General features: G+C 39.9%; 2 protein-coding genes across 2 annotated transcripts in view; one reads left to right on the top strand and one right to left on the bottom strand.

Annotated features, from left to right (window-relative positions):
• Positions 1-13,427, bottom strand: part of DLC1 (DLC1 Rho GTPase activating protein) — a 568,091-nt gene that overhangs the window by 474,005 nt on the left and 80,659 nt on the right. Inside the window, exon 2 of the mRNA XM_044225531.1 lies at positions 2,241-2,310. The gene's annotated coding sequence lies outside the window, so the exon portion shown is untranslated. The remainder of the gene's footprint in view (positions 1-2,240; positions 2,311-13,427) is intronic.
• C11H8orf48 (chromosome 11 C8orf48 homolog) lies at positions 1,531-2,871 on the top strand. Its single transcript, XM_044225534.1, has one exon. It carries the CDS (start codon positions 1,573-1,575, stop codon positions 2,473-2,475), a length of 903 nt encoding a protein of 300 aa, XP_044081469.1. The 5' UTR covers positions 1,531-1,572; the 3' UTR covers positions 2,476-2,871.

Below are 13,427 nucleotides of genomic sequence, written 5' to 3'. Positions count from 1 at the left end.
GGGGAAATCACTTGGAGCTACCCATAAATTATCTGCTACCTCCTTTGAAAGACTAATATTATATGATAAACTATTACCTGGGTTGAATACATAAAGCTGCAATCTCTTTATCATCTATGTGAAGCTGGTTCATACTTGAGAGATGCTTTTTGAACATTTCAGCCTTTTGACCCTTTGTTCATTAAAAAATGAACATTTTTTAGAATGACATTAAATATATCTGGCTAGTCTTGAACAACATGGGGCAGGGGAGCTGACCAAGGAGCCCATTCATTCTCTTAAAATTATCTCAGATTCTTACTAAGACCTAGAAAAAGTCCATTTTCAGAGACAAATGTTCTTGTGAACATAATTCACAAGAACAGTTATTAATAAAATTCTACCATGTTTTTTAAAAGGCTCTTTTAAAGGGATAAGTCATGGGTAAAAGAGTAATTTCCCACCCAGGGGGTGGATTGTGGATCAGAAAGATTAAGATTGGAGTTCCTTGAGCTGGTAGTACACTGGGTCTGTGTGAGGTTATATTCATTTGTTTTCACAGTCATTCAGTGCATTTACTTAACAGATTTATCCAATGCCTTCTAATGTGTCAGGTACCTGATGAGTGCTGGGCAACACAGGCTTAGTTTCTGCCATCATGGAATTTTTAATCTAGTTCGGTAATTGTGGGGGGGTGGGTTACCATAATATAGCAGCAAACCATGAAAGAAAGGCTGTAAAGAGTTTGGGGGCAGAATGGGTATGAAATCATCCCTAAGAAAATGGGACTTGAAGGAGGAACAGTAATAAATCATACAAAGAGAAGGTGTGTTGATGTGCTAGTGTGAGGGGAACTGCCTGAACCAAAGACCTGAAAACCCGTTGTTTGGCAAAATCCAGGCACAGAATGTCATCCCAATCTGGGAGCAGAAAGCTGTGCAAGATGTGCGGGCAGGAGTCTCGTGGGATGGTTTCAGTTGTTCAGTATTTACTCTAAGATATGGTCTACAAATAGGTGAACTGGTTCTATGATCCGCAGATGGTTTTTGCTGCGCATTTTGACCAGCTTTTTTTGGGGGGTGGGGGGGGCAGGGTGGGACATACATTCTCGAATTAGAGATCGCCTGTGCTCATTGGCCTAACACACGTACGCTCATGAGACCCCTGAAGAAATGCAGTTTGCTAGCTTCTCTCATGAATCCTTAGACTTTGTACTTAAAATAGCACCCAGGAGGAGCAGCTACAGAGACTACGGAGCCTGCGCTTTGCAAACCCAGCGAGCTCTGTTCTGGGATCAGGCCGGCTACACTGGAGAGGGCGGGGAAAGAGGAGGAGCTCAGCGCTGGCACCCACTGCGCATGCCCGGCCTCGTTGCCAAGGCAGCCGGGAAGCCGTAGCCCGGAAGCGGATCCTTGCAGAGCTGCCTGCTCTGAGACCGACCCCTGTGGACTCACTTGTGACCAGTTCCTGAGCCCGTCTTAATCAGGACAGAGCAGATGAGGAGCCCAGTATGATGCAAAGTGATAGCCATTCGCCTAGAAGCCTGGGAATTGAGGAGAGCAAGGGGAACTGGCCCAAACGGACATCAGGGCTATGGGAGACCTTTCTGATGGGACCTTTACTGATGAGGTCCAGAGTTCCAGTTCTTTCAGCTCCTCCGGAGGACAGCAGCCCTGGTCCCATACCTCTGGGAGCACATCTGGGAGTGGAAAGACCACTGCACGCTTGGAGTATCGAGACAGACAATCTGAGCTTTCAGACTGCCCAAATAATGAAAAGAAATTCACTAGAAAATGGATCAACCATCTCAAGGGCAAAGAAACGAACTCTGGACAGCGCCCGTGGGACACTAAACTTCAAACAGAAACCACTCGGGTATCTGATGAAGAACTGAATGCCCTGCGGTCTTTTTGTGACATTAAAATCAACCTGATCCATCACAGAGCAAACTCCAAGGAGAAAAAGGGCAGCAGACGTAAAAGGCTACAGCTTAGATTGGATGCAGAGGTTTCAGAGAAAGAGGACTTAAACTGTACCGTTCCTGATGAACTTTTGAACAGAATCTACCTAAAAAACCTGAGGACAACACCAAAACAGGTGGCGACAGCTAAGCAACACATTTCTTCTTGGTGTCCCCACTGCAACAGAAAAAGAGCAGAACTGGCTCAATCTGCCTTTCTGGGACAGAAGAAGACTTTGCTAGAGTCCCTTCTACTCCAAGAGAAGATAGACAAACATCTTTATACCAAAGACTTTCTTACCCGCATTGGAGATGCACATCAGGAGGGTTTTCCCAGGCTTTCAGATGACCCCAGAATAATCTGGAAAAGACTGAATGAGAAAAGTCGGATCAGATACGATGGTTTTGAAAGGTCAGATAGAGAGGAGATGCGGCAGAATGAAAAAAGCGCTTGTCACTCACCCTTTCTCTGCCGCTTGACCAAGCCACCTACTCTATCCAAACAGGAGATGGTGTTTACCAATGATAATGTGTAATGTGGATAAATGTTTCTGTTGTGTATTTGAATAATCATCATTTTTACTACTTGGGGAACTAATTTAAGACTTGACTATGCTTCCTTCACAGCTGTGTGGGCTAAAAACTCTCCATCCAGTATGTTTATTATTATTATTGTTATAGATGGCAACACTGTAGTTGGTATACTACAAAACGTTTGAAACAATCCAGGAGAGAGATGTTGGTGGTTTAGACTAGGGTTTGACAATACAGATAGAAGTACAGAGATGTAAGAGATACTTAGTAGATAATAATTAACAATCTTTGGTGAAGAAATGGATATGGGATTTAATAAAAGGTAAATGTTAAGAATGGTACTAAATTCCTGACTTGTGCACTTGGATGAAAAATATCATTAAAGGAACATTGGGAAAGGATCTTGTTTGATGGTAGTGATTAAGAGTGTGATTATGTGAGCATGGTTAGTTTAAGGTATATTTAAGACATTTACATTGAGAGGTTGGGAAATGACTGGTTATTTGTGCTTGCAGTCAAGAGAAAAGGTCATGCCTAGAGATTTGAAATAAAGCATGGGGTGGAATCACTGACCTATAGTTGGAAATTGAAATCAAAGATACGGTAAACTTTTCTAGAAGGAGTGGAGTCAAAGAGGAGAGGTTATGAGCAGCTCCTGAGAAATCCAGCAACTAATGGCTGGATGGAAGAGAATAAGCAAACAAAGGAGGTTGAGAAAAATGACCACAGAAGGATAAAGGAAGCCATAGTGTTAACAGAGATCAAAGAAAGAACATTCCAGAAAGGATGGGCTAAGTATGCTAATGCAGCAGAGAGTTCCTGTGACACAATTTCCTTACCCTTACCTGTTGGGCTCTGTTGACCTTAGCAACAGACACGTCACTTATGGAAATCAGGCAAAGTGGATTGAGGAATAAATGTAAGGTAAGGAGATGAGGCCTATGGATGTGCAATAATCCTAGAAGTTCAGCTGTGTGGGGAGAAAAGGGGTAGCTGGAGGTAGATACAGAAGTGAGGGAAGAACGCTTGCTGTGAGTGCTCTAAAAAGTCATTTTCTGGGCGCCTGGGTGGCTCACTGGGTTAAGCCGCTGCCTTCGGCTCAGGTCATGATCTCAGGGTCCTGGGATTGAGTCCCGCATCGGGCTCTCTATTCGGCAGGGAGCCTGCTTCCTCCTCTCTCTCTGCCTGCCTCTCTGCCTACTTGTAATCTTTCTCTGTCAAATAAATAAATAAATAAATAAATAATCTTTAAAAAAAAAGTCATTTTCTTCATAAAGATTTTATGGAACTCATCTTATTCATCTGATGAAACAATATTACCCCCTAGAGAACACCATGGTATTTTGAAAATACATTTATTGGGAAAAAGTGTTAGGTGGCATTTTGAGATAGCATTTTGAGAAGTCATATTTGTTATTTTTCTATAAAAACATAAATCCTAGAATTAGTGACAGTACCTGGAGGACATTTTTCTGCATGTCTAACACCTAAGTTTATCACAGTCAAAAATAAATTTGTAAAAAACAGCACAAAATAGTTATTGTATCATATTCCAATAATAGTCTTTGGGTTTAGACTTTCATTTATGTACAAAGATACTGTTTTGTCCTGTAGAACTTAGCATATTTCCTCTTAGTCATTCCTAAATAAAATGGAAAACATTACCATTTTCATAGTAACTTTTTATTTGAAATCCACATTATGTCATGCTTTATCTTTGCTATCTCAATATATTCCCATTTCATGTAATCAAAATTCTGAATAATTTCCTATTTAGAATTCCCCTTTAAAGGTCATAATCCACCCCCTCTGTAAACTAAGCTAGAAATCTAAGAATCATTACTTGTTCCTCCTCTTTTTTATTAACAACCCCCAAGCTAACTTTTTCAGCAAGACCACTGGATCATTCTTCTGACCATGACTTATTTCTATCTTGTTACCACTTTCCTCATCATCTCACTCCTGGCTTCTCTCCTCTTCACTCCATTACCAGTTGTCATAACTATATTTCTTTTTTTTTTTTTTAAAGATTTTATTTATTTATTTGACAGACAGAGATCACAAGTAGGCAGAGAGGCAGGTAGAGAGAGGAGGAAGCAGGCTTCCCGCTGAGCAGAGAGCCCAATGTGGGGCTCGATCCCAGGACCCTGGGATCATGACCTGAGCCGAAAGCAGAGGCTTTAACCCACTGAGCCACCCAGGCGCCCCGTCATAACTATATTTCTAACACACAGACTTGTTCAAGTTATTCTCTTGATTTAAAAAATAATGATTCATCAGTGCAATAGAAAGAGCTTGAATTGGGGCACCTGGGTGGCTGAGTGGGTTAAGCCTCTGCCTTCGGCACAGGTCATGGTCTCAGGGTCCTGGGATCGAGGCCCATATCGGGCTCTCTGCTCGGCGGGGACCCTGCTTCCCCCTCTCTCTCTGCCTGCCTCTCTGTCTACTTGTGATCTCTCTCTGTCAAATAAATAAATAAAACCTTAAAGAAAAAAGCTTGAATTAATTAATGCCACGTAGATGTTCCTTCAGATTTGGCCCACGTTTACCTGTCTAATCTCATCCTCCATGCCTATCCCGACCCCCCCATGTTTAAGCCCCTCCATAAAACTTGCACTTTCCTGAGCTCTCCTGTTCTTCTTGCCAATATTTTACAAGTATGCATTTGTGTTGCTCAGATTCTCTTAATTGTCTTTTATAGTTAGTATACTCCTTAACTTTTTATATTTCATTATAGTAAGTAGGTAGCACAGTTGCATGATTCAAACTGTCAGAAGGATGTCAAAAGTCTGAGTGTGCAGTTTCCTGGCTACCCTGTTATCCTCGCACTTCCTCTATGTGGGCCTGCAAGAGCCCTGTCTGCCAGATTAACTCTTTACTTGCTGGATCATGGGATAATCAGGTATCCCAGGATGAGAGCAGAGGTAGAAGAAAGTCAGGGAACTGGGGAGTGGCTACTTATCAATCAGGACAGAGTACTCCTATGTTTTAGCCAGTACAACCAAATTAGTGTGTATGAGCTGACTATTCACATTAACTCTAAGTAGCCACTTATACTAGTTTCTTATCTTTCCAGCATTTACGCAAATAGAAACACCAAAGATAATTTACGATATACTCTCTTCTGTACCTTTTTTTCACTGTGAGAATATGTATGTGTATATAAAATTTGCCATTTTAGCCATGGCTCATTGTACCATTCAGTGGTATTATTTACATTAATAATGCCACACAATAATTTCTCATTACCCCAAACACGAACTCCAGATCTGTTAAACAATAACCACCCTCCACCCTTTTTCTCCTCCTCCCAGTCCCTGGTAACCTCTATGTACTTTCTGTGTCTATGAATTTGCTTATCTAGATAATTCATATAAGTGGAATCATAACGTTTGTTCCTCTGTGTCCGGCATCTTTGCTTTGGACTCGCATTTGGCTACTGAGGTGGAACATCTTTTCACGTGCCTCTCGGCCATATGGGTGTCATCTTTGGAGCAATGAGTATTCAAAGACCTTTGCCTATTTTATAAATTGGGTTGTTTTGACTATTTTGTTGACTTGCAAGAGTCATTTATATATTCTGGATATGAAACCCTTGCCTGATATATGAGTTGCAAATATTCTCTCCCATTCTGTGGGCTGTCTTTTCAGTCTCTTGGTAGTGTTCTTTGGTGCATAAAAGTTTTTAATTTTAATTAAGTCAGATTTGTCTATTTTTTTCTTTTGTTGTCTATGCTTTTGGTGTCATATTTAAGAAACCATTGCCAAGTCTAAGGTCATGTAGACCTATCCTTATGTTTCTTTTAAGTTTTCTATAATCTTAGGTCTTAGGTTTTGGTTTTTAACCCATTTTGAGTTTTGGTTTTTTTTTTTAATTTATGGTGTGGAATAAGGATTCATTCTTTTGCTTGTGGGTATCGAGTTTCCCAGCATAATTACTAAAGAGACTGGTCTTCCCCATTAAATAGTCTTGACACCCTTCCCAAAAATCAGCTCACCATAAAAGTGAGATTTTCTTTCTAGACACTAAGTTCTATCCCATTGATCTAGATGTCTACCCTTATGTTTGTGCCACAATGTTTCATCATTTTGCTTTGTGGTTAGTATTGATGAGTGTGAAATCTTCAGCTCTGTTATTCTTTTTCAGGGCTGTTTTGGCAGGATGCCTGAGTGGTTCAGTGGGTTAAGCCTCTGCCTATGGCTCAGGTCATGATCCCAGGGTCCTGGGATCAAGTACCTCATCCATCTGGGTCCTTGCTCAGGGGGGAGCCTGCCTCTCCCTCTGCCTGCTGCTTCCCCTGTTTGTGGAGCTTGTACCCCTCTCTTGCCCTCCCCCCTCCTCCCCACCCCCAACAAATAAATAAATAAAACCTTAAAAAAAAAAAAAGGAAGACTGTTTTGGCTATTCAGTGTCTCAAAGATTTCATATAAATTTTAGGATGGGGTTTTTCCATTTCTGTCATAAGCGTTATTAGAATTTTGAGAGGGATTACATTGAATCTGAAAACTGCTTTGATAGTATTGTCATCTTAACTCTGTTAAATCTTCCTGTCCATACACAAGATGGCTTTCCATTAATTTAGTTCTTCTTTAATTTCTCTTAAGCAGTGTTTCATAGTTTTCACTGTGTAAGTTACGTGATTCCTTTATTTAATTTATTCCTAAGTACTGCATTTTACTCCCTTATTTGTTATTGTAAATCAATTTTTTTCCAATCCAGTTTCATTTTGGATGTCCACTACTAGTGCATAAAAGTACAACTGACTTTTGCATGTTGAATTTGTATCCTGAAAGTTTGCTTGAATTCACTTATCTGCTTTAACATGTTTTAATTCATTCATTCTTTAAGGCTTCCTGGCTATAAGATTATGTCTCCTATGAACAGAGAAAATTTTCCTTCTTCTTTCTGAATTGGGTACCTTTCTTTTTCCCTTGTCTAATTCCCCTGGCTCTAATTTCCAGTACTATAATGAATAGAAGTGGAGAAAGCAGGCATGCTTGTCTTGTCCCAGGTCTTAGAGCAAGCGTTCAGTCTTTTACCATTGAGTATGATATTAGTTGTGAGTTTCTTTTTTTTTTTTTTTTTAAGATTTTATTTATTTATTTGACAGACAGAGATTACAAGTAGCAGAGAGGCAGGCAGAGAGAGAGGGGAAAGCAGGCCCACTGCCGAGCAGAGAGCCCGATGTGGGGCTCGATCCCAGGACCCTGGGATCATGACCTGAGCTGAAGGCAGAGGCTTTAACCCACTGAGCCACCCAGGCGCCCCTAGTTGTGAGTTTCTTATAAATGGACTTCTTATGTGGAGGGAGTTCTCTTCTAAATTGATCAAATGTCTTGCCATAAAAAAAATGTTGGATCTTGTCAAATGGTTTTGTTTTGTTTTGTTTCTGCATCTGTTGAGGTGATCATATGGTTTGATGTACTTTTTGACCCAGCCTAAAAATTCACCTTTGTTGCACTCATCCCATAACTTTAAACAATGACTAACCAGAATTAATTATGCCCTGAAAGCATTACTATCCTATTCATATTATGATACCGTGTCATAATGTGTTTTTTTCTTACTTGACGCGAGCATCTCAAGTACCAAGACTTTGCATCATATCTATGGTGCTTAGCAGAGCTGAGTAGGACAGTGCTCAACAAAAGCTTCATGGATGAAAAAATAAGTGGGTCAAAACCACGAGACTTACTATATCTTTTCCACCAAAATAAGAAAGACAATCTTCTGGCATATGCTTTTCTGTCAATGTTTTGCTTTTGTGTAGCTGTTTCCTATAATTTTTCTCTTTCCATGGATTGGATTCCCTTTTATCATGAATATACATACATTTTCTCAGTGGCAAATTAGCAGAATGTTTTTGATAAGACACCTGTCCAGAAGTATGTGACTAATTAATACAGTATTCATTGTATAGAATATACAATTATTTCTTTGGAACCCACATTTTCAGATAGAAAAAAATCATCTGAATTATTAATTTTAAAGATAATTCATGACTTTTTGCAATTTTGAAGGGTGGTAAAAATTGTTGCTGCTAAACTTGAACAAAAATTTTTATTGTCTCTGAATATATTCAAAAAGAATGAATATCCTTTTTCCAAGCTCTTTATAGCCATACTCAAGAGATTCCAGTGCAGCTGGAAAGGAAAGTCCATCAGATCAGATGCTAAGAAACCACATATTTCCCCAATGTACTAAAAATGTATCCAGTAACTTGGACAGGATTATACAAATATGGAATTTATGTAATTATAATATACAAATTACATAAATATGCATCTAGTTTGTTTTGTCATCAAGAATTTTTATCAAAAAAATTCTGCATCTGCAAATCTCTATGCATTTAACACATTTTAATAATGAAATCCTTGAAACAGAAGTAAATGATGTGCCAGACTGAGAGAAAAGAAACTTTAGTTCTGAACATCTGAGTCATTCGAATTCCAATCTCAGAACAGTTTAGGAATGTTTGGGACACCCAGCTCAGAATACCTCTAATTTTAAACATATTAGTTTATTTCGTGTTGAAACCTAATATAGCAACTTAATTGTTTCTGCAGCATCACAGTTAAACAACTTTCAGAGAAAAAGGAATTATGGCTCTATGAAGGTGTGAGCACTCCCCGTTGTCTGGAATTGACAGATGAAAATTATACACACAAATTGTTAATTTAAGAAACAGAAAAGACAGCTGAACTTCTATTTTTAGTTGATAATACCCTTTGGAATAGAGAATTCAGATATTTTCCCATTTGCAACACACTCAAATTACAGGGAAGATTGCAAAATTCTATCAGCGTGCCTCAAATAATCCTAAAGCCTAGCTTCATTGAGCCCATTGTTTATTGAGGTATTAACAGACGTTTAGGAGAAAGTAGGTTGTGGGTTGTCCTACCAAAAATTTGCTTTGGATGTCAAGACTGATGACCCCACATAATGCCTGAGAGGTGACGGAAAGTCCTATTACTCACACAATGAGGGCTTCTCGGGTGGACACAGGCAGGCTCCCAAGCAGATCTGAAAATGGCTCGAAAGAAAGGAAATGAGACTGGCTTGGCTTTTCTTGTGATTAGAGAGTGGGAGCTGAGATGAGGATTCCCACCTGTGGCCTGGAACTAGCATGGTTTGAATTTCCTGCCAGTAACAAAAGAGGGAACACCTGGGCTTATTAGCTATTATTATTAGCTAGCCCAAATGCAGGGCAGAAGGGTGGGGCCTGAAAGTTTTCACTGTCAAACATCAAAAATGGAATCAGACTCTTTATTATAATCCACCCCTGATAGCTGACTGATGATGGAAATACACCATATTGCATTTAATTAAATTTGGACTTGCTACATATGCCATAATAATGCTCTATGAATCCTAGGGCCTGAGACCGATGAGGACAGTGGAAGTTCCACTGAATGCCTTGTTCAAGAGCCCAGCATTGTGTATTTTTAGACGTGAAATGGTGACTTGTAACAACGTCTGGAGCTCCAAAGTGGGTAAAATGAGGCCTGGATTGTGGCTTTAATATGTAACCTTGATTTACATTTTGAGCTTCTGTGAGGCAAGAGATTCCCATAGTTGCATTTGCCAACGTGAGAAAAGGTTGGATGAGTAACTGCTCTGGCTACCATTGGCGGAGCCACGGGCAATGGACCAAGGGTCCGTAAACACACACAGATGGGGCCAATTGTTGGCCAGGGTAAGAGGACTGCCTGAAGTTCCGCCAGTCTGGCTGACCCCTGGATCCCAGGCTTCACCAAGCATGTCCAGATTGAGGAATTAAAAGGAGCAACTCTCCAGTAAAGTCCCTTGTGGGTAGTTTTGATGCAGTCGATAAAGGGTACGTACTCCCTTTGCCGTTCACTCATTTGATCCTGAATGGCTTCCCACAGAGCCGGGCGTTCGAGAGAGGAGTAACCTCCTCCAGCACCTATCAACTAGCAAGGACTGAGGCCAGAAGGGACACCCTCTCCTGAAGGTGGAACACTGCAAAGGGCCAAGACTTCGCTCTGTCCTGTAGCTAACATTTCTAGCTTAACAAGGACGCTGTGGTAACTATGCTGAGCTGGTAGAACACTACCACCATGACCCTTAGTAGGAAATGGAGCGTCGCAAAGCTCAGGGCATGGGAGAACCTGTTTCCAGAAGAGCTCGGTTTGCAGTCCCCAACCGCCGCTCTCATGGAACTGAGAAGGGTAGCTCTCTACCCAAACTCTGTGGGTGGTCTAGAAATTTTAGAAGTATGAGAAGTATGAGAGAAGCTTGCTAAAGTCTCTACAGGGAATGATTCTCTGGGAGCAGGAAGAGGGAACAACTGTTGCATTGCAATTTGAACATATTCTAGAGCCCTTTGTTATAAGGGCCCAATTCAAGCTGGGTCAATTTGTAAACGACAGCATAAATAGCTTTAAGTAAAATTTGTAAGTGAGGACCATGTTGCCTCCAAATACAATGTTAAAGATGCAGATGTCATTAGCTTAACAGATAATTTTCCATAGTTTAACCAGTTTAACCATAGTTTTACTATAGTTTAAAATGGGCCTTGAAATGTCCATTTCCCCCTTTGAGCTCCCTCTTTTCTGCCTTAACTTCTTCTTATTTTTTTTGTTTTGTTTTGTTTTGTTTTTTATTTATTTGACAGACAGAGATCACAAGCAGGCAGAGAAGCAGGCAGAGAGAGAGGAGGAAGCAGGCTGCCTGCTGAGCATAAAGCCTGATGTGGGGCTTGATCCCAGGACCTTAAAATCATCACCTGAGCTGAAGGCAGAGGCTTAACCCACTGAGCCACCCAGGCACCCCCTTAACTTCTTTTTTGTTTTGTTTTATCTTTGTCTTCTTATCTACCAAAAAAAAAAAAGATGTACTGTATTTTGTGCAAGTTGGATTTCACCCATCAAAGTCACTTAGAAAAAAATTTAATACATTAAAACAACAACAATCTGTGTGTGTGCACACGCACTCGTGTGTGTGTGGGTATGTGTACTAGGTAGAATAGATGGGGAAAATTCTAACCCCATGAGAGGAAGGAAGGTTTGGAGAAAGCACCCATTCATTTAACTTCATCTTTTAATGAAAAAACATTCCTACAGCCTCCAGAGGCGATCACACTTTGCTCTAGGATGACAGATGTTCCAAAATCAGGATGTGACAATACCCACCTCTGGAGAGATTTTCTTCTACAATGAAGTGGTGGTAAGACAAAAACAAAATATTTGTGCAATGGCCATCCTCAAGATAACACCATATGATATTTAATGTTTTCATTTTATAGTATTGGCATACAGATAAACTTAACTAATTCTTTAGCAAACTATTGATTCTTTAGGGAAAAAGGAAGTAAGGCTGTGTGAGAGAATGTCTCTGCCTCCCACCTAGTTTCTGGTGGTTTGCTGACAATTTGGCTCACAAAGTTGATGCCTATGTTCCTATCAGGTACCTGCTGGTGTCATCAGCAGATATTAAAGATAAAAGAAGTTTATTCTCTTGGAGGAGAGCACAATCATTGAATTGAGTTTTTAACATATTTGTTTCTTTGAGATAATTGTAGATACATATGCAGTTTTAAGAAATAGTACAGAGAGATCTGATGTACCATTTGCCCAGTTTCTTTCAATGGTAACATCTTGCAAAACAATAGTACATATCACAGCTGGATGTTGTTACTGATACAGTGCATGTACAGAAGAGTTCCATTACCACTGGGATACCCTGAGTTTGAGATGCCTGGAGATACTGCTCACATAAGACTTGTTAAGGTAGAATTCTACAAAAACTGTTTCTTACCTAGTTTTGATCACTCCAAGGTACCAGAAATCAGAAATCTGCCAAAGCTAAGAATAGTACACAGAGGAAATTTTTTTTAAGACTTATTTTTTATTTTAGAGAGTGAGAGAGAGAGCAGGAGCAGGAGGGGCAGAGGGAGAGGGAGAGAGAGAATCCCAAGCAGTCTCTGCACTGAGCACAGAGCCTGATCTCATGACTGGGAGATCACATCCTGAGCTGAAACCAAGAGTAGAGGCTTAACCAGAAACACCACCCAGGCACCCCAGGATTTTTTTAAACTTAGATTTATGGGTGTCTAGCAGGATATTGGAAATACATGTAGGTAGATAGTCTACCTCTAATACAAGATCTACTCAGGAAAATTGTTTATACACACACACGCAAGCGTGCTCACCAATGTGTTCACTATACACCACAAGAATGTACAAGCAAGGTATCATTCTTACTAGAAGATTCAGAAGTCTGTGAGTGGCCATTATGTGAACCCCTCACATTTGAAGTGACAATTCTGTCTTTTAAAGGGCGTGTTTCATTTTAACTACAGCCAAGAAATGAGAGATTAAAGACAGCTGGAACATATGTCTATTTTCACCTCCTCCATCTGGAACTTTGTTTTTGGATATAGCAGACATTTTCCAAACAAAACTCTGCTGAACAAAATGATAAATGTGGAAGAGACATGTATGTTCCTTTTTTTGTTTGAGGCGCTTTATAGAATTCAAAGCACTGATGTGTTTTTCAAACATAAAACTGAACCTTTGAACATCACAAATAGTTTGATTTTGATGGGCAATGTGGTACTGACTTTATGTCTGAAATTGGGCAATGTTGTGAACCACAATGCTGGTTCATTAATCAGTAGGTCCTACTTACATGAGAAATAAAGATGAAGTCTTTCATATGTTGATATTTAAATAAAACTATCAGACAACTAAAATAATATGCTAGCCAATCTTTCAAGTTTCTGTCGATAATTTACTAATTTATTCTCTTCCTTAAATTTCCCCTCCAAAACTGTGATAGCTAGACCCTTATCAAGTCATGCCCTAATTATAAGAATAAACTTTTTATTCCTTCTCTGACTCCAGTATGCTTTTATTTTTAACCAATATGTCTATATACTTTCAGGTTAGTATTTTAAAACTGCCTTGATACTATCATTCCTATTGTGTG

This window comes from Neovison vison, chromosome 11 (assembly GCF_020171115.1).
Source record: "Neovison vison isolate M4711 chromosome 11, ASM_NN_V1, whole genome shotgun sequence".
Lineage (NCBI taxonomy): Eukaryota > Metazoa > Chordata > Mammalia > Carnivora > Mustelidae > Neogale > Neogale vison.
The sequence above is the reverse complement of the archived record's forward strand: the minus strand, read 5'-3'. Positions and strand labels throughout refer to the sequence as shown.

Bases quoted from the DNA above. Each gene is read 5' to 3' on its own strand.
- C11H8orf48 (XM_044225534.1), top strand. From the start codon at position 1,573: ATGGGAGACCTTTCTGATGGGACCTTTACTGATGAGGTCCAGAGTTCC.